We start from the raw sequence: 27,666 nt of genomic DNA on the forward strand, positions 1-27,666 counted from the left end.
AGGGGTAAATGCAATAATATATATACATATACATTTATACACACACACATATATATATATATATATATATATATACACTTTATTAAAAGCCAGACTGAAAATGCAACTCTGTTTTATAAAACATCTAACAAAAATTATGCTTCGCCTGAAAACCCTTTAGCAATTAAAGCCTGTTTCATATAAAATATTTGGGGTCAGTGCATTGGACCCATAACAATGTACTTATTCCATATTGAATAGTTAAGTGAATCATATGTTTATGAATTAGATATGTTGTAGTTTATTCATCTTTCATTTCATTTTGTTTTCTTTCTTTTTTTTGCTTTCAGCTGGCCAAGAATGTGGGGAACAGTAGTTTTAATGAAATAATGGAGGGAAGTCTTCCTTGCCCCTCTCCTAAACCCACTCCTGCTAGTGACATGTAAGTATGCCTGGCAAATGTGCTGAACAATGACATGCGGGTAAATGCATGGAATTTTTTTTTTTTAAATTAAATTAAATTGTTATAATATATTTGATGCAAATTAAAAAAAATTTCAACTATTTGTTTTATGTAGTTGCAGTTTCTCAAACATTTTTGAACGTCTTGGATATTAATGTTAAATACTGTTTTCATTTCTCCCTCTCTTATGTCGCGCTTAGGACTGTTCGTAAGGAGTTCATCAATGCTAAGTATGTAGATCATAAGTTTGCAAGAAAAACCTGCAGCTCAGCAGCAGCCAAGATGAGTGAGTTGTTTGAAGCTGTCAGGTCACATGACCTGCTAGGTCTGATCCAGGTGTATGCTGAAGGGGTGGAGCTTATGGAACCACTACCTGAAGGAGGACAGGTGAGTGACAGCATCTGAGATCGAATCTATCATTAACACATAGGCACTTTTTCCATTTACTGGTTGAAAAATCAATTAAGTGGCCTCTGAAAGGATTTATTAAAGCTTGAATATGAAACATACCAAGGATCCTGGGAGGAGATAGTAGGTCCACAGGAACGGAGTGTGACCTGACCTATGACTTGACATGATGGATGACTCATTCACATCAGAGCCTTTGATGAGCACCGATTTTGAGGTCTGGTGGATATCAGAAAGCAGACACTCTTGACATGACTCGACATCCTCTGCCTTGATCTTCTCCCAGTTTTCGGCACTGAGAGACCATTGGTTCCTTCAGCGTATTACTGATTGTGCTGCTGGCTGACTCTGAGATCAACAGCTGCTCCTGAGTGGGTGTAGTCGCAAAAACATCCTCAATCTAAAATCATCTCGGTTTCGCTTTTTATTTTTTTTATTTTTATTGGCTAGGGCATCAGCTGATTTTTGGTTTATCTTTTTTTGAATCATCAAACATGAAGCAGTGTCCAATGTCCATCCATATCCATGTCAGAGACACTATCAGCCATATATATTTAGTGGATCATCGTCATCAATACATGTGGTACGACCCGTAGCAGTCTGAATATAAACACTTATAGGTGTACCGTAGTGATTCAGGATAAGACAAAACACTGTTTGGATGGATTCATGATGTACTCGCTTAATATATATATTTTGTACATTTTTAACAAAAAGTTACAGACTGCAGCTTTAAAAAAAAATACAGTGAAACAGTAATATTGTAAAATATTATTACAATTTTAAATAAATTGTTTTTTCTATTTGAATATATATTAAATTAAATGTGTTCCTGTGATGGCAAAGCTGAATTTTCAGCACCCATTTCTTCAGTCTTCAGTGTCACATGATCCTTCAGAAATTATTTTAATATCCTGATTTGGTGCTCAACAAACATTTCTTTATTATTATCGATGTTGAAAACAGTTTTGATGCTCAATATTTTTTTGTGGAAACCATTATACATTTTTTGTGATGCATTCTTTGATGAATATAAAGTTTAAAAGTATTTGAAATAGAAATATTTTGTTACATTATAACGGTTTTTAGTGTCACTTTTCAGCAGTTTAATGCATCTTTGTTGAATAAAAGTATTAATTATCAGTTACCAATTTTTGTCTTTAATATAGCATCCACAGACAAATTGTGCTATATATATATATATACAATTTAAATGAAATTTAAAAGTTGAATAAAAATGGATTACATTTTTTAAAACATAAATTAAATGAGCAGTTTTAAATAATACATTGATAGATTTCTTTATTTAAAATTTTTATTGGTTATGCTAAAAATCCCTCATATTTTACGCCATAAGATGAGACAGTTATTAAGAAAGTAAAATGGGTTAACACATGCTGAATGAGTATTTTTTTGTGTGTGTTCTTGTTATAGGAAGGAGGAGAGACTGTACTGCACTATGCCGTGAGGACAGCTGACCACACCTCTCTGCACCTGGTCGACTTCCTCGTCCAAAACAGGTATTAAATACCTGCATATTACCACAAAATAACTGGGAGGATACACTGCTGACCATGTTTGGATTATCAGTTTTCTGTATTTTGTAGTGAATGATTCGAGCATTCGTTTTCTCCTCACCTTGTGTCCTCAGCTGTCAGGCAGTCACTTCTTGTTTTGTTCCATCACTGTTATCATGCAGAGCTTGATGGTAAACCAGGATGAGTTTTTAATGTGTTTTTTTCTTAGGGTGACAGGTGTTCATGTACAAGCTCTAGAACTTTTGAAGGGATTATTATGCAGATAATAGAGTAATTTAAGTTCAGCTTTGGCTCAATTTGCTCTCTGCTGTGTGGATTAAAGTTGCGTAACATTTGAAGATCACGTCATGCCTGAGCCAGAACTATACTTGGTTCACATCCTAGTAAATAATCATAATTCGGTTTCCCTGAGAACTGGAACACTGAAACTATTCCAGGTTTGCACTGAAGGTTGGTTTAAGAGAAATGACAGCAGAAGGGAAATAAATCCAACTCAGACAACTGGGACTGTATTATTTCTTTGGACGCATTGGCTCTCTCTGCTCCAACTCCACTTCAGGTTTTCCTTCCCCCACTCATCACTCGCATCCTGATCACATTTGAAAGATACCCCGTCCGAGTTAGTTCCAGATTAGCTAAATTTTCAGAGGGTTATTTTAAAATTAAGTGAAATCATGCTTGTGCAATTTCCGTACAGTTGTAAGGGTGATTAGTTTGATGATATCATATTAAAGGCATAGTTCACCCAAAAATAAAATTCTGTCATCATTTACTCACCTTTAAGTTGTTCTAAACCTGTTTGAGGTTCTTTGTTCTGTTGAACACAAATGATGATATTTTGAAGAATGTTGGTAACCAAAAACAGTTGCTGGCCCCCATTGTTTTCCATAGTATGAAAACAAATACTAGTTTGTTTATAGCTAGCCATGGATAATGTCGCTTATACCATGGTCATTTGCCAGCATTGACAATTTAAAGTTGTCATTGATGTTTGCAGCACTTATTTGACTGGAATTGACGGTTATTTTCGTCAACTACGACTTGTTAGATCTAGAATTCTGTCTGCTTTAAATCAGACACTGAGAAAAAGTAGCATGGTAAAGTTAATTTATTTCATTGAATTATGACATTTATTTTAGGGGTGTAACAAATCGATATACAATATAGTGTAGAAAGTTTCTCGCTGTGTGGCACGGTAAGACGCGAGAATGTTAGACATGGTGTTGGTATTAAAAAAAAAAGAATAGAAAATAACTGTGAGGAATCGATTCTTGGAATCGATTCTTTCGATTCCAGAAACACGAATCGGAATCGACTCCAAAAAACCCTGATTGGGCCGCCACAAATAAATGAACATATGGGAATCCCTGTGAGGGTATTGTTACACCCCTAATTTATTTGAATGAAGTAGCCTATCGGGATGTTTTGGTGTAGATGTGTAGCCTCTCTATGTTTCTCACTTTCTCTGTAGTCTCACTAGGTAAACAGAACTAGGTCATTGACTTGCTCTCTCCCCATGTGTGCAGTTTAGTCACTGTTGACCCAAATTCATGTAGATTATGAAGCAGCTCATTAAGAGTGAAAATGTTGTTCATGTCACAGCCTCAAGGAAAGATTTGAATTTGAAAATCTGTGCTCAGATGATTTTGTTAACATGTTCACCATCAAAATTGTTGCAGACAATGGTTAAATGGTTTTAATACATGTTTATTTTGCTTTATGTTGGAAGTTTTCAGTTCTAACATGTACAGTGTGTTTTTTATAGTACAATACACTTTTATATGTCATAAGATCAAGGAAAATTTGATTCCTCATGTCTCTGTCCAGTGGGAATCTGGATAAACAGACGGAGAGAGGAAACACGGCCCTGCACTACTGCTGCATGTATGAGAAACATGAATGCCTCAAACTACTGCTGAGAGGCAAACCAGCTACTGATATCAGTGAGTTACACATGCTGTTTTTATTTTGTTCATGTTTAATTATACTTATGCTTAGGCAAATAATTAAAAAGCACTGTTAAATGTAATCTTTAGCAAATCTCAAAAGGAATATCCATTTTTCATACTCTACATTATAGCGATGTGATGCCTGAATTTACTTGTAGCATTTAAAAATGATTGATTTTAGTGGTTTATTTTTGGTTTATTTAGACAGAATAGTCTAGAACTATAATATTGGATAGAATTTTAATATCTTTGCATCACTACTCACATATATATTTACTTAGACACCAAATACATACAAGCTTGCATTTCATAATGATCAACACTGTTATGTATATGGTCCGGTTAAAATGTGACTTCATGTTTCAGCCAATCAGAATGGAGAAACCGCTCTGGATGTGGCCAGAAGGATGAAGATCATCCAGTGTGAGGAAGCGGTGAGTAACTTCTGGGGCAGAAGATACAGTCTCTCCTATGAAAACAGTTAATGGATGTTCTTCAAGATCAATAGGGGGTATTAGAGATGTGCTGAAGGCCCCAAGGTGTAAAGATGTGCTTGTTTTTGTAGATCTAACTTGTGTGTGTGTGTGTGTGTGTGTGTGTGTGTGTGTGTGTGTGTGTGTGTGTGTGTGTCTGTGTGTGTGTGTGTGTGTGTGTGTGTGTGTGTGTGTGCTTCAGCTTGTACAAGCCGCTGCGGGAAAATTTAATACGAAAGTCCATGTGGAATATGATTGGAATCTCAGACTGGAAGAGCTGGACGAGAGTGACGATGATCTGGACGACAAAGTAGCGCATTACCCTTTGAACCTATCTTAAAATATTCAATCTCCTCTGACTCAGAGACTGAACGATTTTCTCATTGTCTTTCATTCCCAGCCCAGTCCCATTAAGAAAGATCGTTCTCCCCGTCCGCAGAGTTTCTGTCACTCATACAGTCTCTCTCCTCATGACAAGCTCTCTCTGCCTGGTTTCATTGGCCAGCGTGATAAGCAGCGCCTCTCATACACTGCACTCACAAATCAGATGTACAGCATTTCCACTGACTGCCCATCCTCCCCCGTCGCAGATGCCCCACCTCTGCCACCCAGGAATGCAGGCAAAGGTAACCCAGAAACACAACAGCCAATCAGATGCCACAGAACATAAAACTTGTTCTAACCAATCACGTTCTTGTGAATTCCATAATTGTGTTAATTTCAATAATTATATTTGTATGTATAAATGTATTAATCAAACTCCCAGCTCCTGTCATTTTAGTTCAGTTTGTAGTCCTAAAACTGTTTTAGAGAAAATCTTGCATTTTTGAACCATGTGTTCCTTGTGGAGTTTCAAATGGGTTTTTGATATAAGAGTAAGGACTTTAGTCAGCACCTTTGAAGAGATTTTCATGTTTTGTTTTATAACATAAATTACATTGAATCATACGGAAGCGTATTGCATTCACTTAAGGGAAAAAAAAAAAATCTACTGTTTTTCTGAATTAACGAGTTAATTATCTCAGAATTACGAGATAATTTTTCATGGAAAAAAAGTTTTTGCTCTTTTTCTTAATTAATGAGTTAATTATCTCAGAATTACGAGATAATTTTTCATGACATTTTTTTTTGCTCTGTTTTTCTGAATTAATGACTTAATTATCTCAAAGTTATGAGAATTTTTTCTTGAAATAAAATGTATTTGCTCTATTTCCTCAAGTGAATGCAATACGCTTCCGTAGAATCATACCTTAAATATGAATTTTGAAATTTTGAATTTGGGGTTTTTAAATGTTGCACGCAAGTTGTTAAACAAGAAATATAACAATTCTAAAAACATCCTTTTGGTAGTTGTAGTCCTTATATAGCAATTGCAGTGTTATTTTAGTATTATTAAATACTGTGTTAGTATTTTTGCAATTCCATTTATGGGCCATTCTACAGAATTGGTTCAAAGTCCAAGTTGGAAACATTACAGATTTTGTATGTATGCAAATTGTATGATATCTAGGTACGCATTTCTAGTAATTGTGCAGTTAATTCTCATATTTTATTTTCAGAAAGTTTTGTAATATTTTCCTCTCCCCAAATTTGTTACTACCGGGTTATATTGACCTATTAATCTACCTTGTAAATATATTTTTGCTATTTTATTCAAAAGTGCTCACCGGTAAATAAATAACAATTACAATTTTAACAATATTTCAAGTGTAGTTTATGAGATTTGTTGTATTTTGAATCCAACCTTTTTTTGTAAAAGGTATAAAGTTTATCATACTAATTTCAAAGTTAAGGATTCATTAATTTGAATATAGGCTACACTGAAGCAAACACTATCATAACATCATAGTTGATAATTCAATGTACTTTATTTTTGACAAAATATCCCATGTTTCTATCATGACTGCACATTTTCGGTAGTGACAGTAATGTTTTGGTAGTAAACACAACATATTATTGAATTTGAACTCACATACTAAAACACTACTAAAACATACTAAAATACTAGTGATTTGCATAACTGTACTAAAATTTAGTTTATTTCCCCCAAATAAACGATTATGTGTTCCTTTTGTCACTACCAAAACAATGATATCACAACTGAAACTTCACTGATGCTAATCAGCACATGGTTAGCTAGCACAGTTCTTAACAGTTGTACACACACAAAAACTACATTTCATCGAATAACCCCCCCAAAAAAATTATGTCACAACCGAAACTTCACTTTTCAGTAGTGACAATTTTAGATACTTTTGAGCCTAGCTAATAATGCTAATTAGTACATGGTACCTAGCACATTTCCAAACAGTTGTACGCACATAAAAACTACAAATATGGAATAATACCCAAAAAATTTTGCTTAATTGCTGAAAAAAGCTGTTTAGTAGTAACTTTCAGACTTTTGAACACATTTAACTCAACACGATGAGACCTATCTACTCACCATGTAGCTATGAGATAGGGGGTCAAAAATGTAGGGGTGTGGTTAAAATCAGTCTCAACCAATGGACTAAAACATACACTGTTTCAGTTGTGACATGAAAATGCGGGACACTTTTTTTAACATAGTTTCATGATTTACAAAGTAAATATAAAATATATATATATTTTTTTAAATCAAAAAGATATTTTTAAAAACAAAAATGGAAATAATTGCTAAAATTATTTACAGTATATATCATTTTCATAAGTTGAAATTTAGAGGTTAGGGTTCCCCCTCCCAATTGAAAATAACCAATACATGATGATTATATATATATTAAGCTTACTGATATTTTAAATATTATTGGGGGCTTCAAAAGATAATATAATGGTTTTAGTTAACATCTAAGATTTAAATACTTAAATGCTTTTGAAATGTGTTTTTTGGTTGTGGGATAGCAGTTTGCAAGCATATACAGTGATGTGAATAAGTTGGGACACCCATGCTAAAGTTGCCTAAAAAGAGGAATAAAAAATCATGTTTTGGAAATTGATCTTAATGCCTTAATTTAAAAAATGAGGAAAAATCCAACTTTTTTTTAATCTAACCAATTTTCTTTGTGAATGAATAATGTATCATAAATAAAGTCAGGACACCCCCATGTTAAATTCCCATAGAGTCAGGCAGATTTTTATTATTAAAGGCCAGTTATTTCATGGATCCAGGATAATATGCATCCTGATAAAGTTCCCTTGGCCTTTGGAATTAAAATTGACCCACATCATCACACACCCTTCACCATACCTAGAGATTGGCATGGTTTTATTTCAGTTAGCCTAATAGCTGGTTTGATTTGCATTGAAAGATGATCTTATGGAAAGTACCCCATACCAATCTCTAGGTATGGTGAAGGGTGTGATGGTGTGGGGATATTTTAATTATCAGGATGCATATTATCCTGGATCCATGAAATAACTGGCCTTTAAACATAAAAATCTGCCTGACTCTATAGGAATTTAACATAGGGGTGTCCTGACTTTTTTTTTTTTTTAAAACATTTATTTATTTATAATACATTATTCATACACAAAGAAAATTAGTGTCCTTAAAGGTTGGATTTTTCCTCATTTTTCTAATTAATGCATTAAGATCAATTTCCAAAAGATGATTTTTTTTATTCCTCTTTTTAGGCAACTTTAGCATGGGTGTCCTAACTTATTCACATCACTGTATATATATATATATATATATATATATATATATATATATATATATATATATATATATATATATATATAGTTTTTATTGTAGTTTATTAATTTTGTTATGTGCATTTGTCCTTTTTATTGTTATTGTTTTGTTTGTTTTATTTTTGTAATTTTAAAACTTATTTATTTCAATTAGTTGCCAAGGCATCTAATATTTATATTTTATTTCAGCTTTAGTAGGCCAGTAGTTAGTAGCTATGTAAAGTTTTAACATTCATTAGTTATCGCAGTGTATATTTTATGTTTTGAAAAAAACATGAAAGTCTCTTCAAGTGTTTAAAATGAGGACTGGGAAATACTTGACTGCTTGACCAATCACAATCAAGTTATCCAGAGAGCTATTTAAATGTTTTTTTATATGTTAAATACTTATAGTCTACTGAAAATATAACTGTAACAACGTTATCCCTGTAACTGTAATATTTGTGTATATGTGTTTATTTTTAACCTGTTTTCTCATGCTTTGCCACAGACTCCAGCTTTGTTTACTTTTCTATTTGATACTTGTTTATGGTTTGACTTTCTGATATGATATGGTATTAACAGGCATACTATGTAAAATGTTATCTGGTCTTTTTCCATCTTTTCTTTGCTCTCTCTCTTCTCTCTTTGTCTTGTCTCTCTTACAGCTCCTTATCTTGCTTTCCTTGGCTCTCATTCCCACTATGCTACTCTGGCTAGCACTCGACTATACATCAGTGACTATCTAATTTTTTATTTGCATACACCCTTTCTGCTTATTGAATCTATTTAATGACCTCATTATTTGGTCTGATGACATTTTATAACTGTGTCCGAAACTGAAGGCTGCTGCAATGTCAAATGAATGTTTTTAAATGAAAGCACATGACCGTTAAAAAGTTTGGGGACAGTAATATTTTTTTAAAGAAATGAATAGTTATGTTTCAGCAAGGATGCATTAAATTGATCAAAAGTGACAGTAAAAACACTTATGTCAAATAGATTTTTGTTTCAAATAAATGTTCTTCAACTAAGAAGCCTGAAAAAATGTATCACGGTTTGTAGAAAAATGTTAAAGGACAATTCTGGCCAAAAATGAACCTAGGACTAAATAACATATGGGTAGCGAGTCGACCGTTCTATGGGATGCGTTTTCATGATAATCGAATGTACCCAGTTTTAAGGTTATTTTTAGTTTAATCACAGATTAGCTTATAACGCTAGTGTATGGGGCATCGAATAAGTATGAATAAAAATTGCTAGTTAATACCACTAACAAGGCTCAAAATAGCCCCGTACTAACATGGAAGCATAATGAGGGTCTATACCTGCAAACCGAAGCATTGAGAACCCTGTAAGTGTACAGACAGTTTAATAAGAAGATACTTTATAAAGACAGTACACTTCGCGTATACAAGCAGGAGCCATCTTTGGAAAACAGTCTCAACCAGTCAAACCACGAATGCTGTGCTACGTGAGCTGAACTGTGACTGTCGACCCATAGATATATACACTATATGTTGCCCTGGCTATGGCAGTTCATTGGAACAAATGCGTCAATAGAGCTGCCATCATGGAACAGGGGAGCCCCTCCTCTTTAATTCATCAGCGTCAATGTAGGAAAAAGTCTAACGGAAATAAAATCACCATAAATCGCCATGAATGCGATTTTCTAGTTGTTTTGGTTCATTCCAATGGTCAGACATGTATTTATTATTGAGTCCAGAGAAATGTTTAAAAATTTACAAAATTTCAAATTCTTGTGAAATGTAATCCCTTGCTGTCTGGTTTTTAGATTTCGTTCGTGTGAACATCCATACGCAGCACAAAAGTCCAGCATCATCCATGAATTCAGCGTTACATGGCTACTTCCTATGACAAGACCCCTGTTCCAAGATGGCTGCGGTTTTGACGTATTCTTAGAACCCCATGGCGACATCTAGTGTATATATCTATGCTATCGACCATGCTATAGACCAGGACGTAGCACGGTGTTCGTGATTCGACTGGTCGAGACTGTTGACCAAAGATGGCTCCTGCTTGTATACGCAAAGCGTACTGTCTTTATAAAGTATCTTCTTATTAAACTGTCTGTACACTTACAAAGTTCTCAATGCTTCGGTTTGCAGGTAGAGACCCTCATTATGTTTCCGTGTTAGTGCGAGGCTATTTTGAGCCTTGTTAGTGGTATTAACTAGTGATTTTTATTCGTACTTATTCGATGCCCCATACACTGGCGTTATAAGCTAATCTGTGGTTAAACTAAAAATAACATTAAAACTGGGTGCATTCGATTATCATGCAAACGCATTCCATAGAACGGTCGACTCGGTACCCATGTGTTATTTACCCCTAGGTTCATTTTTGGCCGGAATTGTCCTTTAACAGCACAACTGTTTGCAACATTTTAGAAATTTTTCTTGTGCAACAGATCAGTATATTAGAATGATTTCTGAAGAATCATGTGACACTGAAGACTGGAGTAATCATGCTTAAAATTCAGCTTTGGATCACAGGCAAAGTTACTGTTTTTTTTTTCTTCTGTATTTTTGATTAAATAAATGCAGTCATGTTGAGCATAAGAGACTTTTAAAAAATCTTACGAACCCCAAATTTTCGAATGGAATTGTACCCCCTAAAGAAACTAATTTCAGATTATTTGAGTGATCTAGAACAGGGGTGCAAAACTCAGTTCCTGGATGGCCACTGCACTGCAGAATTTAGCTTTAACCCTAATTAAACACACCTGATCCAGCTCATCAAGTCCTTCAGGCTCAATTGAAAACTGTAATCACCCCCATACCCTAAATAGGGCACTATTAGAGGGAACAGCCATTTGTAGTGTTGTCCAAAACATTATCGAGTGCATTCGTTCAATCCCATAATGCACCGCAATAACGAGTGTACAGCCAATGTACACTCAATGGCTAGAGAATACCCATAATGCACTGTGAGGGTTGCACCGAATGAATTCCCGGGTCTCGCCAGAAGATGGCAGCCTCGGCTCAATCATCCATCCATTCATTTTCCAAACCGCTGGTCCACTGACTACAGGGTAGTTTCATATGATACAGGTATACATTCCTTTTGAATTGATTATTAAATTGTTTAATTAATGTTTATAGTTTCCATGACAGAATTATACTGGAGGTGCAAGTTTGCTAAGTTTCAAATGTTTTTTTTTAAACAATCACAAACCACGGAGTGTCCAAATTTGCTCACTCGTGTACATTTACTCTTAGTAAACTATATTGTGGACTCATGTAGGGAATAGTGAATGAGGGGACGATTTCGAACACAGCCCAGGTAATGTGTGTTGGAGCAGACTAAACTCTGCTGGACTGTGGCCCTCTAGGAACTGAGTTCTGCAACCCTGATCTAGAGCAAATTAGCTAGACAGATCGTCGAAACTAAACATATATGTGTGTGTGTGTGTGTGTGTGTGTGTAATATTAATAATAACATTTATCAATTAATTTACTTGTTTCAACTAATCCACATATACAGAATGGTTGGATATCATAGCTGGTGGTGAATGCATGTGTTAACCAACTAGATATAAGCATCTTAGTAGACAGCATGTTTCACATATATTTAATTTGTATATGCCTTGATGCCTTCATACTTTTAAATGCAACATATTTCTGGTTTTGGACACTTAGTCACTGAATCCACCATCAGGTCCAATCCAATCATTTAGTTAATCTGATTCCCTCTTTGCTTGATATACTTTCATTTGGAGCCTTCTGATTCTGCTACAGTTTGGCTATTGTATGTAAATGGGTAATTTGACTTTCCATTGTAACTAACAACTAAAGCCCAGAATTTGCTGAAATTGTTAACGTGATGCATTTGCATATTTCTTACACAAAGCATCTCTGACTGAGCTTTTCACTGGCTGTTGACTGTCTTTTTAAAATCTATAATGTAGAAAAAAGCTCACTCAACTTGTTTGTGGTGTCTGGATGTCCTCCTCTAACCCCCTTGATGCCCTTCTCCAACTTAAGTCACTCCTCTAGTTTCTCCACTTCCACTTTAAAGCGCCTCACTTATCTGGCCTGCTTCGTTTTCAGTGACCCTTATCATCCTGTCCTACTGGTTACCCACACCATCAGTCTTTCACTTTATTTACTTTCCTTTCTAGTCTTCCTTCCTCCCGCACCCTCCAAAGAACCCTTGTTAAATGACTGTGTCCATTCTTCACCTTGACATCAGTGCATGTTGTTGTTTTATGTTGTTGTTTTCCCTCCAGCCCCTCCCTTGTCAAACCTGCCCCCCTCCACCCTCGCCTCTGCCTCACAGACCCCCGCTATTGGCAACTCCACTCTGTCAAAGAAGAGGCCCCCGCCCCCTCCCCCGGGTCACAAACGCACGCTTTCAGACCCCCCTACCCCGCTGTCATACACCCCGCTCTGTAAAGGTGGGCTACACTTAAGCAACAACCCTAGTTGTAGGATTACTCGTTTTTTATTTATTTTAATTTTATTTATTTATTTATTTATTTTGTGCAGGTTTTCATCCACTCAGATCCACATGAAATGGTTTCGATTCAGTTTATTTCTATAGTCCACTTAAGATATTGTAACTTTGCTAGTACATGTCAACAAATTGTCTTTAGATTATTTGTAGACTGTTTGGTTAGGGTTCCTGTTAGTGGAATAAGTTGACATGAACTTGCAATGTTACTTATAGTCATGTCTGTTGGGGGACCATCAAATTAAGTCTACTTATACTGTACTCTAATGACTTATACTTGACGTGTAATTGCAAAGTTACTTACATTTAGTAGAATGTCTAAAGTGGACTATCAAATTAAATTGTTACCGATTGTTTTATTTTATTTATTGTTTTTAGTGGAAACATCAATTTAGTGTCTTTTAGATAAAATTCTTCCAAGAAATGGTCTTTTGATCAATTTTAGGTCAATCCTAAGTACATTTTAACATCCCCACGGTGAATGTGTTTATTTTGGTTTGATCTCTACAGTATATTACCAGATCATTTGCATCCCATTCATTCTGTGGTGGCGTTACATGTTAAACTCTAGAACATTTTAGATATGAAAAAACAATATTGAGAGGACAATGTTGCCAATGAAAGGCTCAGCCTAATGACCCCATCCATAATCTTTTGACCTCTGTATTGAACCCTGCCTTAGTGATTTGCATGATGCTTAACATTTTGGGTAAAGACAAAGTGCAAGGCATGGTAAAATAATGGTCTGGAAGATATTAATGTGTGAAAGACATGTTAAAATGCATTGCAACTTGTATATCCCCTTACATGATCTGCATTGATATAACCCATATTAATTAACTGCCAGTTGATTCACATAATTACATAATTTGAAATGTACTGAGATGCCTTTAAGACCATTATCTAGCATGGCCTGGTGCTGTTACCTCTGCTATATCATAGCACCTTTTTTTTTTTTAAGTTTGCTTGAATAAGTTTATACAAAGTTCTGACATTTGCTAAAAAGAAATCCTGGATACTTTCATGTGTACACAAACTTTTATGTGGATAAACTTTTGTGTATAAAGGATGCATTTAATTGATCAAAATGACAGTAAAGAAATGTTTTGATGTTACAATTTTTTTTATATCAAATAAATGCTGTTCTGTTAAAACTTTCTATTCATCAAAGAATCCTGAAAAAAATGTATAGCAGTTTCCACAAAATTGTTAAGCAGCACAACTGTTTTTAACATTGATAATAAGGAATGTTTTCTGAGCAGCAAATCAGCATATTAAAAGGATCTCTGAAGGATCATGTGACACTGAAGACTGGAGTAATGATGCTGAAAATTCAACTTTGCCATCAGATTGTGATACTATTTTACAATATACTGTTTTTACTGGATTTTTGGTCAAATTAATGCAGAATTGGTGACCACAAAAGTCTCTTTTCAGAAACATTTAAAAAAGAAATCTTACTGACCACAAACTTTCGAACGGCAGTGTATATCTAGTTTTACTGTGAAATTCCCACTACATTTTTTTCTGCTAATGTCACCTTAGGGGCTCTATAGGCTTCTGCCACTAAAATATATTTAAACTCAAACTCACCATTGCAGGAAGTGATTCAACGCCACCTCCTGTCAACAAGATGTCCCCTTTAACTAACAGATTTGAAGGCATTCCGCAACATCAAAGGTAACCCATATTCTAACAACATTTCTAACTTAGCAAATAAAACAATCCAAACAAAACTGATTAAGATTTCAGAAAGGACAAATTTCAGCACAAGTTTTGTAGAACGAGCTTGAACTTTAGAACTATATTTGCATTAAAAATGTCAGCAAACTTTAGACTGCATATTTATACATGGCCTTTTGTGTTTCATTTGAATATATCCATGTAAATTTGTCATCGTGTATTTGGGAATGCAAAACAGTTCTCTTTAATACATTATGGCTGATTTTACAGAGCGTGCAACCTGTTATCGGATATATCTTTGAGCTTTACATATGTTCCATATTTCTAGTCTCAACACCACAAAGCCCACACTTGGTCCACGGGTCCTTCCCAAACTACCTCAGAAGGGTAGGTTACATGCTTTCTGCTTGTGAATATTGCAATGGTATAACATCTGAATGTTGAAATTATACAATTGTGATGATTATGATTAAAGTGACTGACTAAATGAATTGTTATTTGCATTCAAGTATGTATTTTAATTTAATTTAGTTTTTGTATTAAGCTAAGAGTGTATCTTGTTTATCCTTTTCAAATAAATGTTCAATGTATTTTATATAGAATTTATTAGTAAATTAAGTTATAACATTTCTCACAATAAATATTGTTTCACTGCAGCACAAAATTTCCCCTTACAACTACCACTGAACACTGATGGTGATGCTGAGAAACTTCTTTAAAAGCAAAAGTGTTTTCTTGAAAGTTTTACAGATGAACACTTAATGACATTTTTAATCACAGAATAAATGCACTTTTAAAACTAACAAAAGGAAAAAAAAATAATACATTAAAAAAAATTAGAAAACAAAATTAATAAAATATGAAGTAATATTACAAATGTCAAATTTTAACAATTTTAAACATCACCATTCAAACATTCTTTTTACATTTTTTGGATACCCACTTTCTAGTGTGCTCTGCTCAACATCTTGTGAGGGAAATATTTCCTCATTTGTCTTCCAAAATAGTCTTAAACCATATCAAAAGACAAAATAAATATTAGACAGAAAAACGAATCTGCTGATATTATCTTGTTTTTTCAGTTGCCCTGCGTAAGATAGACACCATCCACCACCCATCTATGGACAAAAACAACCAGCCTCCTGAACCTGTGCTGTTCCAGAAGGTTCTGCAGAGTTCAGACACCCCACCGAAAGTTCCGTTAGCTGATAAACCTCAACCTGGAGATATACCTCCTAAACCACAGCATTCAGAATTGCCCCCTAAACCAGGAGAACTACCTCCAAAGCCCCAGCTGTCCGACCTTCCCCCTAAACCCCAGCTGGGTGACCTACCACCTAAACCTCAGCTGAAAGATCTCCCGCCCAAACCCCACCTGACAGATGTCTCCCCACCCAAACCTGTAACCACTGAGATCCTCCGTAAACCTCCTGCTGGAGAAGTGGCTCCCAAGCCCCAACCCCCAGACACTCCAACAATCATCCAACAAGGTGAACTGTCACCTCAGCTGGTCCAGTCTAGTGAAGACACCAATGGAAGTCCAACATCAGCACAGGAGACACCTGTACCATTGCCCCGGAAAATAAATCCGGTGAGGATTCAGTCTCAGAAGCTTCAGATAAGTACATGGGAGTCAGTAACAAGGTGCTTTTAACAAACGAGTCTTACATTTTTTTTTGCAGATTAAGAGTAAAATGCGAAGGGTGAAGACCATCTATGATTGTCAGGCAGATAACGATGATGAGCTCACTTTCGTTGAGGGTGAGGTCATCATAGTAACCGGGGAAGAGGATCCGGAGTGGTGGGTAAGTGTAACCACTCCAAATTTTCAAGTACATGCAACAAAGCATGAGACTTGAGAAGCAATATTTCCCATATTTCATGGCTATTAAATAGTGTAAGGTTTGTTGACCACATTACCATATCACATCAGAACTATTGGCGGAAGTACCCGCCATTTAAAAAAAAAAGCCATTTAAACAGATTATAGCCTATATATTTACTCCACAAACTAACTCTAAAAACATAGAAAACAGTGATAGATGGCCCTCTTAACCTTTACGCTGAGGAGAAAATCCAACGCAACTTTGAGGGGACCAAGCAAAACACTGGACATCAACCACAGGGCATACGCTAATGCCTTTTCATATACTGTCTACTTTCTATTTATAAAACGGATAATTCCAATCCTTGATTCTGATTGGTCTATAGCTGTGTTTTATTCACGATAAAACATGACCGCTTCACCAAACAGTTCTATGTATCACTACACAACACCCCTAGCAACCACTCTTAGCAACTTAAATGGTTAGTTCACCCAAAAATAATTACTCACGCTCATGTTGTCCCAGCCCCGTAAGACTTTCGTTTCACTTCGGAACACAAATTAAAATATTTTTGATTAAATGTGAGAGCTGTCTGACTGTAATTGAAATGATTGTAATTGAAAAATAACGACTTTATTCAACTATTCATTTTCTTCTGTGTGGTCCTCTGATTGAGTTCACTTAATGTAACAGCGCAGCGCTTCTGGGTTGTACGTCAGAACGTAGGCTCAATATTGGCTAAGGGTGTCACGATTTCGATTTTAAATCAAAATCGATCGAAATTAATTTACAATCTCAAAAATAAAAATCGCGCCCGTGATGGAAAGTTCAGATCTTTTTACTGACTATTGTTTAATCTCGTTCATCAAAATTAACTAATCTTTTTTTTAGTCATTTCAGGGCCTTTAAATGTTATAGGCCTACTTTTAACAGGCAAATTCCCCGAACACATCCACCTACGCAATCTTGATCATATTCTGAATTAAGAAATCATTATAATGCAGTCAAAAATAATTTACAGGGAACATTAATAATTACTTGACCTTCCCAGTCTTTTGTTCATTTGTTGCGTGACAGAGGTTCATGAACGACTCATCACGGCGCGGGGAAAAAAAACACACGTGTTGAAAGGCCGTGAGTCCTCAAACTTAGATTCTATGCCCGAGCCCGAACTTGGCCCGACCCGGGTCGATATTTCCCCTCACTATCCTCGGGCCGGGCTCTTGATCTATAGACGTGCACTCCCAACGCAATAGAGTGAGGCGCGGGACTAGATTTGATGGCCGAGTGCGAGCGCGGGCGGTAATGCACTCACTCTGTGTGTGCGGGAGAATAAAACGATTCGCGGGACTCCCACAAACTAGAAATATCTATGAATAAAACATATAAAAACTAATAAATTTTTATTTATCTATTGCAGAAAAGCAACAAGAACAACTAAACCAAAATAGAAACGATTTACATCGTTTAATCGAAACGAGGATTTGGAGAATCGTGACACCCCTACTATTGGCCGACGCTGGTCATGTGTGTGATGTGTGTGATGCTGGCCAATAGTGAGTCTACGTTCTGACATACCTAGCCTATGGAGGAGTGAGACAGCTCTCAGATTTAATCAAAAATATCTTAATTTGTCAATGTAATGAGTCAATGTAACATTAAATGTCTTCCGCACTGACTCACTTATTAAAGGGGACCTATTATGCCCCTGTTCACAAGATGTAAAATAAGTCTCTGATGTCCCCAGAGTGTGTATGTGAAGTTTTAGCTCAAAATACCCAACAGATACTTTTTTACAGCATGTTTAAATTGTCACTTTTTGAGGCTCAGAAAAACGCACCGTTTTAGTGTGTATCCCTTTAAATGCAAATGAGCAGCTGCTGCCTGCCCAGAGGGCGGAGCCTCACAAGCTCGCAGGACGTGTGTCAGGACAATCTCTCATCTCACGGAATGATAATATCAAAACATAAACTATCAGTAGCAGTGTTCATTTTGACCCGGAGTCGGACAATAATGCCCACAGAGCCAGATAATATATGCTGTATGGAGATTGAACAGGTATAGTCTAGTTTAACTACGGTTATAACTTGTTTTTCCATCTTTCTTTTATCCACTATTAGTACAAGCCTGTTGTAGCGGGCCGCGTCCAAATGTTGTAAAAATATACTGATGAGTTCAATGAAGTTTATTGTACATCACACAAAAGATGAAGCGTCAATTTCACTCTAGAAAATCACTGTAAGAGCTGAATAAACACTGCATAAGAAGTCCGCATTAAAGTATTATCCATAAACTCTCTCCCTCTCCCTTTCATTATTATCAACATACACAGCGAAGTACGAAAAAAACTTGTTACAACTAACAGTAAACATATTATAATACATCCAGCTACACAACACCGACAACGCTTGGGAGACATTCTCGTCAGTGGAGCAATGGCGGATGTGTACAACTCTCAACTCGCTGTGACCTCGATCAGGGCGGTTCTATGCTAGAACGGCAGTGTCTGTCAACACTCGTGGGCGGGGCCTGTGGCTTTAGTGACGTCACTAAAGCCGCATTCTGAAAACAGGTCGTTGGGAGACGCTGCTTATGATTTATGGGGATTTAAAAAAAAAGGAGTGGGTGGATTTTATCACTGCAGGGTGGTTGTGTACACTCACTGCCATCACACATTTATGTCCAAACACCATGCAAAAGTAAATTTTGCATAATAGGTCCCCTTTAAGACAGTCTTTGGCGAAATAATGTGTATGTTGCTGTTTACGGTCAGGGACTATTTTTTCCAACGGAAGGAAGGCTTTTAGTGATTTTACTTCATGAAAGTTGCATAGATATATATATTTTTCAGCTTTAATATTTCAATTGTGTGGTAACCGTTTTATAAAAGCAATAAGGTACTCGAGTCTGGAACTGTATCGTGAATAAGCCCTTCAGCCATGACTTATTCACAATACAGCATAGCCTCGAGTAACATTACCTTATTGCTTACGTATAACAGCTCTATCTAATAAAGTATTAGAAAGGACTGTTAGACAGATAGTAAACTAATGTATACGAGCACTGTGCGCTCAGGCTTTGGAGTTCTCAGTGCCGTCAAAATAAAGGTCCGCCTCGCCGTCAAAATAAATGTCACAACAATAAGCGAGGCGTACGTCACTTCAGAGTTCCTACTGGCTGTGTGAATGCAACCAGAAAATTGTTCCTAAGGGAACCATTAGTTCTCGGGGAACCATCCTGGTGGCTAGTTCCTAGAACTACCCGGTACGAAACCCCCTATATTCGCTATAGGATTCTTTAAATACTTTCCCTAATGTATCTTAAACAAGAAACAGACAAAATCAACTAACTACCTTAGGCTGTTTATTGCACCAAAAGGGAACGCATTTCTTACAGAATATGAACATACAGGCTACCTGGAATACAACCAAAATTGCAAACAGTGTCTTTAAAGGTGCTTTTTAATATCTTTGCATATATTGAGGAAACATGCTAAGTTCACATACTTGTTTTTCTGAAAAACACTTCTACAGCCAATTATTTTACTTTGAAATGAGTGGTTCCAGGCTGGAATGTTTGTTTTTGTTTTGGTCTGTGATACTGCACGTTGCCAATTTGCCAATTTTCATTGTCCATTGCGCTCGTTCCTGTTGCGTGTGCTCAAACTGGCAACCTGTGTGAGCACCGTCCAGTCTGAGGAGGAGGAGGGGGCGGGAGAAATGAATTTGGACTGCAGTACCTATTTCGACCAATAGTTGTCATTCTTACAAGACTGCACCTTTAAAGGATGAAAACCTGAATATTGCTTGACAAACTCTTTAAATGGACATGTACATGTGCTACCATGCTACAAGCAATATGTTCTGGTCATTGAATTATTGAAAATTAATTGGTAATTCTCTGGTGTGTGTTCTTTTTAAGCTATTCATCTTTCTTTTTTGTCCTCAGATTGGGCACATCGAGGGGCAGCCAGAGAGGAAAGGGGTATTTCCCATGTCTTTTGTTCATATCTTGTCTGATTGACACACAAATGTCGGTTCTCCACCTCCCACCCAGCGCAATCTGGCTATGGGATGCACTTGACTTAGCTGCTGAATCAACAATGCAAGTTTGAAGATGGAACCACAATTAAAAACACATCACCTTACCATTGTCAGAGACAGTGTAAATAAAATGTCTAACTGTACCGCTGTTATCCGTACCGTTTTATAAAGCCTACCGCACAATGGCTAGACTGCGCCCACTTAAAAGACCAGCACTTTCCCTCCGCTATTACTGATACTGTATCTCTGTATAAAAGATTGTACATAAATTTGTGCGTGTGTTTCACACAAGGAGTGTGTGATTTTTTTTTTTGTGTGTGTAAATGTAGAAACCTGTGTTGGTCTGAAAAGTAAATTTGTGAACTTGTACTCTACCTGCCAGTAAGTTACGGCTGGGGCCAGTTTTGTTCAAATAAGTTTTAATGTGTCCATCGTTGCCATCATCTATAGCAGGGACAGATAGAAGTCGACTTCTCTTCCTGATTTAACTGGACTTTACATTGGTTTTCGTTTACGTGTTTTTACCTTCACATTTCCTAACACCACTAAAGCATGTCAGAGTGAAATGTTATTTTGTGTTTGCTGTTTCTTCATTCTTGCTACCTAGTGTAAAATAATCTCTGCAATGCATATACCATTACCTGTTTGAACAGGTTGTTCCTCTGTGATCCCAAATCAGTGTTTTTTCCACAAGTACATTTACTACTGTCTGTCTTACTGAAGGACAGTGCTTTGTAATCCAGTGGTGTTCCACAAAGGTCACCCTTTGTCATTAATATTGTTTTGAGAGATCTTGGTTACTTGAAATACTTTTGAAAGTAGGGAAGTCGTTTACTCAGTTTATAGATGTTATATTTAAGTGATAGACATGGATGTACTGTAATTGGAATCTATGCCATTTTCATCCATGCTGCCAGTAATCCTTCCAACTCAAGAACAGTTTCATTAGCTGCTCATTTTTTTTTTAAATTGACTGACCAGTTTCTAATGTGAGATTATCAATCCAATCCTTGGAGGCAACAAATTAAGGTTCTATTATGTTAGGTTTATCCATCAATTTAAATGAGAGTTGTATGAAGTTTAGTCAGAATTAGCACAGTTGCAACTTGAGTAACTGAAATAAAGATTAACCCCTTTTGCTGCACCTACCTAGTGTGTGAGGAGTTGTGAGAAGTGTGATGTTCTATAGGTGTCTTAAACTGCAGATTTTGAGGACGTGTCCATCGTCTTAACATGTTCCTCATTCCCTTATCAATAAAATGGCTTCATGTTAAACAAGCCTCCAAGTCTCATTTGTCAGTTTAAAAAAATATGGTCAAGTTAGGACCACGCATGAATCAAATTGAAGTGAAAACTTAAATTTATTTGCAGTCCAGCAACAAAATAATGCTTTATCTACAGCCATGCCATACCTCACATTCAGTTCAAACTACTAAATACAGCAAACACTTAAAAAGAGACTTCATTTTACGGCAACAAAGTATGGTTCCATAAAACTATACATAAATACTCAACTTAAAGACAACCTTTTGGCTCGCATACCAGACTGCTGGTAAAGAAATTATAAAAGGAACAAAATGATCAACTCATTTTGATACAGGAGCTTTTTGTGATGTCTTTTTGGCTTGGTCCACCTTCTCCACAGATTTGATGACCCCAACAGCAACAGTTTGTTTTAAATCCCTTACAGCAAATCGACCTGATTGGAAGGGTGGGGAAAAAGTAGTGACTTTAAAAATATGGCTTTCTTCAGCAGTATTTTGAGTACTTAAATCCAGTGCCTTACCCAGAGGTGGATAATGAAAGAAGCTCTCCACACATAGGGGTTTGTTTGGAACAAGTTTGACTGTGGCACCATCTCCTGACATCAGGTACTGGGGCCAATTTTCCAGTTTCTTCCCTGTACGCCGATCTAGCTTCTCCCTCAACTCAGCAAACCGACAGGAAACATGGGTCGTGTGGCAGTCCAGTACAGGGGAGTAACCGACCTTGATTTTGCCTGGGTGGTTCAGCATTATGATCTGTTGAAGTGTACAAGAGAAAATCACAAGTTTGTCAGCCAGAGTTCAAAACGAATGTCAAATCAAGCATAGCTACCTGAGCAATAAAACTGTTGACATCTGACGGAGGGTCCTGCTGTGCATTCCCTGCTACATCCCCTCTCCGAAGATTTTTTACAGAGACATTTTTAATGTTGAATCCCACATTGTGGCCAGGGAGGGCAGTCTGAAGCCCCTGGTGATGCATCTCAATGGACTTGACCTCTGCAGTCAACTTCGCCGGTGAGAAGGTCAGAACCATTCCCGGCTTCAGGATCCCCGTCTCAATCTTACCCACAGGGACGGTGCCAACACCTGGGGGCATAGCATATGTCAAGGGTACCATCCAAAATGGATTTAAATTGAGACCTTGCCCACTTGCCAGTTTTACCCACCACCAATCTTGTAGACATCTTGCAGGGGAAGGCGCAATGGCTTGCCCGCGTTACGCACTGGAGGGAGTAGGGAATCAAGCACCTCCAACAAGGTTAGACCATTTGAATGGCCTTCTTTCCTCTTGAGCTTCCACCCTTTGAACCATGGCATCTGAAGCAGAACATACAAGCAATCAAGATCAGCAGCCCAGTCCTGTTCTTGGAGATCTACCAGTCTCCAAAGTTCAGCTCAAACTCTGATCAATCACACGTGAGCCAGTGAATAAAGATCTTCAGGAGCATGTGATAAATTACAGAGAGGTGTGTTGGAGCAGGGTTTGAGCTAAACTCTGCAGGTGGGTAGTAGTCCAGGAAAAGGATTTAGGCACCACTTGTCTAGATCTTCATGGGGTGCGTAGAGTGGCCTCACCTTCTGAGATGGGGCAATAATGTTCTCACCAATCCAGCCAGAAACAGGTATGAAAGGTACAGCACCAATCTCAAAGCCAATCTTCTTTATGAACACTGAAACATTCTTCACCACCTCATCGTAGCGTTTCTGGCTAAATGGTGGCTCGGTCAGGTCCATTTTGTTGACGCAAACCATGAGCTGTTTGACCCCAAGAGTGTACGCCAGCAAAGCATGCTCTCTTGTCTGACCATTGCGAGACAGCCCAGCCTCAAATTCACCCTTTGCAGAAGAGACGATCAGTAGAGCAGCATCAGCCTAAGTAGTAAAGAAAGATCACCATTTTACTCAACTTGGTTGGGATACCAGAAAAAAAATCCCAGATAAATTCAAGACGTCAACATCTGAATAGCATCAATACCTGTGAGGTCCCTGTGATCATGTTCTTGATAAAGTCACGATGGCCAGGTGCATCAATTATGGTAAAAGTGAATTTTTGAGTGTTGAATTTCAGCAGGGAAATGTCAATTGTAATGCCACGTTCCCTTTCTGCTTTCAATTTGTCCAGCACCCAGGCATACTTGAAAGAACTCTTTCCCATCTTCAAAAGTAAAAGACAAATTCAAGTCTACCACCTAAACAATCATAATAGGCAATTCAAGTTGAAACTAACCTGGGTTGCAGCCTTCTCATACTTCTCAATAGTTCTATGGTCAATTCCTCCGCATTTGTAGACCAGATGACCAGTGGTTGTGGATTTACCACTGTCCACATGGCCAATGATGACCAAGTTAACGTGGATCCTTTCTTTGCCCATATTATAGTTAAAGTTTTAGACAGCAACTACAGAACTTCAAACATATGCCTTGTTCCTAACGTGACTTCTAACCACAGTGGAGCTTATATAGTAACTAATTGGGAAGGATTTAGTATGGATGATGGTGATTGAGTCCTGGTGTGATCAATAACAACTAAACTAAAGACCACGCCCGCAATTAACTAGAATAGTCTTAAAGCTACAATTACTCAACTTAAAAAATATCATATCCATAATTCTCTCCCAACACAAAACACATAGGTCTACTACAATTCTTCTTCTTCATAAATCAAAGTAAATAGTTTGTTATCTCCTTATAACTGTAGCATTCGCAATCTTTCTATCATTTTTCATCTAGCCTATTCATTTTTATTTATTGACGGCAGTGGCGGCTATAATAGCCTACCAGTGCAATTTTTATTCCACTATAGCTATTAATAAATAATGTATTTATAATAATAAAAAAGTGTGATCATTGATGCTGTTTTACTGTAACTGATTGACTGTTTAATAGGCTGTTTGAACTACCACAAATTCCTGCATTCAGATTTAAACATGTTTTTTATTAGTTGAAACCTAGCCCGGTAGTAGAATAATTTGTAGAGGGGGATTATATCAAAATTTCAAGTATGGCTCGTCATGTGAATATGACACACACAATGTGTGATTGGGTCACAGAAAACTTGTTGCATTTGCACAGGTTTACATAACAGCAATGAGTTCCTCCGTCAGGTGTGTCGCATAAGCGTTGACCGGCAGGGGGCGTGTTGAAACAACTACGTTAACTTTAGCTATATTAAAACAAATCGTCGCGTGTCTAATGCACATGAGAATATGTAGAATGTAAAGTAATGTCCTTGGATTTCATATTATATGATGATGTGTGGTGCTTGATTTAAGCGTTTGGTTTAAAATGCAAGAACACAATGACGTTTTATTAACCCGGAAATAACAGTCGGTAAAACAGCTGATAGCGAGAGAGACTCAGATACAGAGAAGGAGAGAGAGAGATCTAAAGCCTTCTCTCTGGAGCTTATAGCGTGCTACCTGGACTCCATACGTTTTCCCCCTCATTGCTTAAAATTCAAAGGTGCGTTTTCGTTCCTCTCTTACATCTTTATGCTTGATGTACTGCGCTTTATTGTTTATATTCTTAACTCAATGCATGGTTGCTGTAGTACAGCATGTGACTGAGCGGTACGTGTGGTTTCAGCACGATGGCACCCGTGGTTATCCGTTGTTTGAAAGCGTAACGTTATAGACAGGAACAAATGAAATATGATTGTATGACGATGTTTAAATGCATTTATGGGTGGAAAAAAGTAAAGCAGATTTGTGTCATACAATGCTATACAGTGCAACTTCTACCATGCATTGTGCAACACAGGGCTAACACTTTTCATAAGCCGAAATATATACTATTGCTGTTCTGTTTCCATCGTCATGGAAAACTCTGAAATATCAGGATATTAAAAATATCTGATAGTTAAGGAAACGTCATGGTATTTGATTTTGTATCTTAAAAAACATGTAAATGACTAATTACACATTTTCTGGTCATGCTCAGGTCTACAACATTTATTTGTCTAGAAATGTCTAATATAAAATTATTTGTAAAATTATTGACCAATCATGAAAATTCATTAGTCAAATGTCCATCTGATGCTTTTGCACAGATTCCAAGTGGTTACTGTGTAATCTAGTGTTCAAGTGTAGTGCACTAAATGTCCAATGTGGGTCATCCATGTGCATTGTGCAGTTTATTGAAAGTACTTGCAAAACATTTTGTTTCCAAACTGATTAAGATGTCAGAATTGTTTGATTGGCTTATTAAAATCATTAGTTTGATGTAGTCACAATAGCATTTGCAATAGCAATGTCAGGTTCAGTATCTTAATATCATGCAATTTCCTTCTTTTCCTTTAAAAAGTCATAATAATGTGACATTATCGAGTGTTGGTGTGGCATAGAGTGATGGTTTGTGTGATTGTATATCCCAAGCTCATCTCTGCCCATCTGAGATCAATCATGAACCCTGATGAATATAGTCTTATCACTCTATAAACCTTGTCATGTATTACGCTGGCATTTCCAAATATATACCATTGGATACATATCTGTCATCATAGTTATTCACGTGCAGCTAAGAGTTCATATCATTTGATTAACATATCACCTCTCTTTCCCTTTCCTTTTATGGTATGTAGGTGAGGCTTGAAGTCAAGCATACAGGAAGGCTCTGATGTGGCGGTTTTTGCAAGTGCCGTAGCCTATATTTTAAGGCATTGCTAGATTGAGATTTGTTTTTAAATGTGTAACCTGTTTGCTTGTGTTGGAGGATGTTGCCTGCTGGCATTGCATTTTATATCATTGTTGTTCAGGGAGTAAATTGAATGGATCATCATTTATGTTTATTTTTATTTATTATGTTTATTATTTTTTATTGTTTGATAAAAAATATAATGGGCTTGGTGATGATGGATATAGTCTTACACAATATAGACGCATATAAAAATAATAAAATCAGCAATAATGCATTAAATTGATCAGAAGTAAGATTTAAAAATAGTCTACTTAGAATAAATGCTTTTCTTTGTTCCTCAAAGAATCAAGGTTTCCAAAACATATTTATCACTATCGGCGCCACTTTAAACTTTGATGATGAGAATTTTTTTTAGAGACGCAAATCAGCTTATTAGACTGATTTCTAAAGGATCATGTGACACTGAAGCAACTCGGCTGCTGAAAATTTATTTTTGCTATCACAGGAATAAATGAGTAATAAATATTTTAAAATATATTTGGATCAAAAATAAAGTAACAGTTTTCTATCAAGTCACTTGATTAAGGCTACTTTCCAAAACTTGGACCAGGTTTCAGGCTTTGCTTTGCCTGCATGTCAGGCCATGAGGACTAAACATTGTGGGTCTGCTTGTTTAACGGACAGATGTCGTAAATAAAGGTACTCGTAATCCGCTTCTGTATCTGATGTGGAAGTGATCGGTGTGTCCATTAGTGTTTGTTTGTTTGTTTGTTTGTTTGAGAGAGGACTGCCTTAGTAAGCGTTTAGATTAATGATATACAATTGTATAACTGTCCACAATTGAAGCTTTGAATGAATTGTGACCTTAACAGTATTAAAGGGACTATATATAAGATTTGTCATGAATTAATTGCTTTTTTTATTGCCCATGTGTGAACAGCTTGTAATTAATACGAGACCTACCCAGACTCTAGGTCATTTAAAGCTTGTAGTAGACTGATTTTTATGTATTACTCAGAATGTTTTTACAGTGTTCAGGGTAATGCCGTAAGAGCCATTCTGTACTGTAATGTCAATGTATCATGCAAAGAAAAGGGATTAATTCAGACTATTGTCTGACATAGCCAGATCTTTATATTCTATACTATAGTATCAAATATACTTTATAATAAAAACTATCATAGCAGTGTAATTAATTACCTCATCTGTCGACATGATGCCGGTGAATTGCGGAGCTTGTGCAAACATATCCACATCACTATGATCAGATGC

General features: G+C 36.6%; 3 protein-coding genes across 11 annotated transcripts in view; 2 read left to right on the forward strand and 1 right to left on the reverse strand.

Moving 5' to 3' along the window:
• asap1b (ArfGAP with SH3 domain, ankyrin repeat and PH domain 1b) overlaps positions 1 to 21,767 on the forward strand; it is a 131,619-nt gene extending 109,852 nt beyond the window's left edge. For 3 of the 8 annotated variants that reach the window (XM_077244340.1, XM_077244341.1, XM_077244342.1), the window contains exons 18-30: positions 330 to 421; positions 643 to 829; positions 2,285 to 2,370; positions 4,216 to 4,331; positions 4,704 to 4,771; positions 5,013 to 5,120; positions 5,211 to 5,436; positions 12,717 to 12,884; positions 14,542 to 14,620; positions 14,952 to 15,010; positions 15,706 to 16,214; positions 16,306 to 16,428; positions 20,398 to 21,767. In XM_077244340.1, coding sequence (XP_077100455.1) covers positions 330 to 421; positions 643 to 829; positions 2,285 to 2,370; positions 4,216 to 4,331; positions 4,704 to 4,771; positions 5,013 to 5,120; positions 5,211 to 5,436; positions 12,717 to 12,884; positions 14,542 to 14,620; positions 14,952 to 15,010; positions 15,706 to 16,214; positions 16,306 to 16,428; positions 20,398 to 20,472 — 1,896 coding nt within the window. In that variant the 3' untranslated portion in view covers positions 20,473 to 21,767. Of the gene's footprint in view, positions 1 to 329; positions 422 to 642; positions 830 to 2,284; positions 2,371 to 4,215; positions 4,332 to 4,703; positions 4,772 to 5,012; positions 5,121 to 5,210; positions 5,437 to 9,132; positions 9,202 to 12,716; positions 12,885 to 14,541; positions 14,621 to 14,951; positions 15,011 to 15,705; positions 16,215 to 16,305; positions 16,429 to 20,397 lie in introns of all 8 variants that reach the window. The other 5 variants (XM_077244343.1, XM_077244344.1, XM_077244345.1 and 2 more) reach the window with 3 other exon arrangements.
• Positions 21,768 to 21,834: 67 nt separating this feature from the next.
• On the reverse strand, positions 21,835 to 24,201 carry eef1a1l3 (eukaryotic translation elongation factor 1 alpha 1, like 3). The gene is made up of 7 exons (XM_077244357.1): positions 23,988 to 24,201; positions 23,736 to 23,915; positions 23,336 to 23,632; positions 22,927 to 23,077; positions 22,590 to 22,846; positions 22,279 to 22,513; positions 21,835 to 22,191 (listed from the first exon to the last, which is right to left on the reverse strand). Exons 1-7 carry the CDS (start codon positions 24,129 to 24,131, stop codon positions 22,079 to 22,081), a joined length of 1,377 nt encoding a protein of 458 aa, XP_077100472.1. The 5' UTR covers positions 24,132 to 24,201; the 3' UTR covers positions 21,835 to 22,078.
• Positions 24,202 to 24,900: 699 nt separating this feature from the next.
• The window catches only part of fam49bb (family with sequence similarity 49 member Bb), a 103,760-nt gene continuing 100,994 nt past the window's right edge, over positions 24,901 to 27,666 (forward strand). The window contains exon 1 of one of the 2 annotated variants that reach the window (XM_077244364.1): positions 24,901 to 25,221. The gene's annotated coding sequence lies outside the window, so the exon portion shown is untranslated. The remainder of the gene's footprint in view (positions 25,222 to 27,666) is intronic. The other variant, XM_077244365.1, reaches the window with a different exon arrangement.

The sequence above is a fragment of the Siphateles boraxobius genome, unplaced genomic scaffold, assembly GCF_051911475.1.
Source record: "Siphateles boraxobius isolate OS27281-9 unplaced genomic scaffold, OSU_SipBor_1 26, whole genome shotgun sequence".
Lineage (NCBI taxonomy): Eukaryota > Metazoa > Chordata > Actinopteri > Cypriniformes > Leuciscidae > Siphateles > Siphateles boraxobius.

What these genes read in the sequence shown, in the direction of transcription:
- eef1a1l3 (XM_077244357.1), bottom strand. Translation starts at nt 24,131, where the DNA reads ATGGGCAAAGAAAGGATCCACGTTAACTTGGTCATCATTGGCCATGTG. An exon ending in ATGAGAAGGCTGCAACCCAG is followed by an intron (nt 23,916 to 23,987) that starts GTTAGTTTCAAC and finishes TTACTTTTGAAG; the next exon opens with ATGGGAAAGAGTTCTTTCAA. An exon ending in TCAACAGTTTTATTGCTCAG is followed by an intron (nt 22,514 to 22,589) that starts GTAGCTATGCTT and finishes ACACTTCAACAG; the next exon opens with ATCATAATGCTGAACCACCC.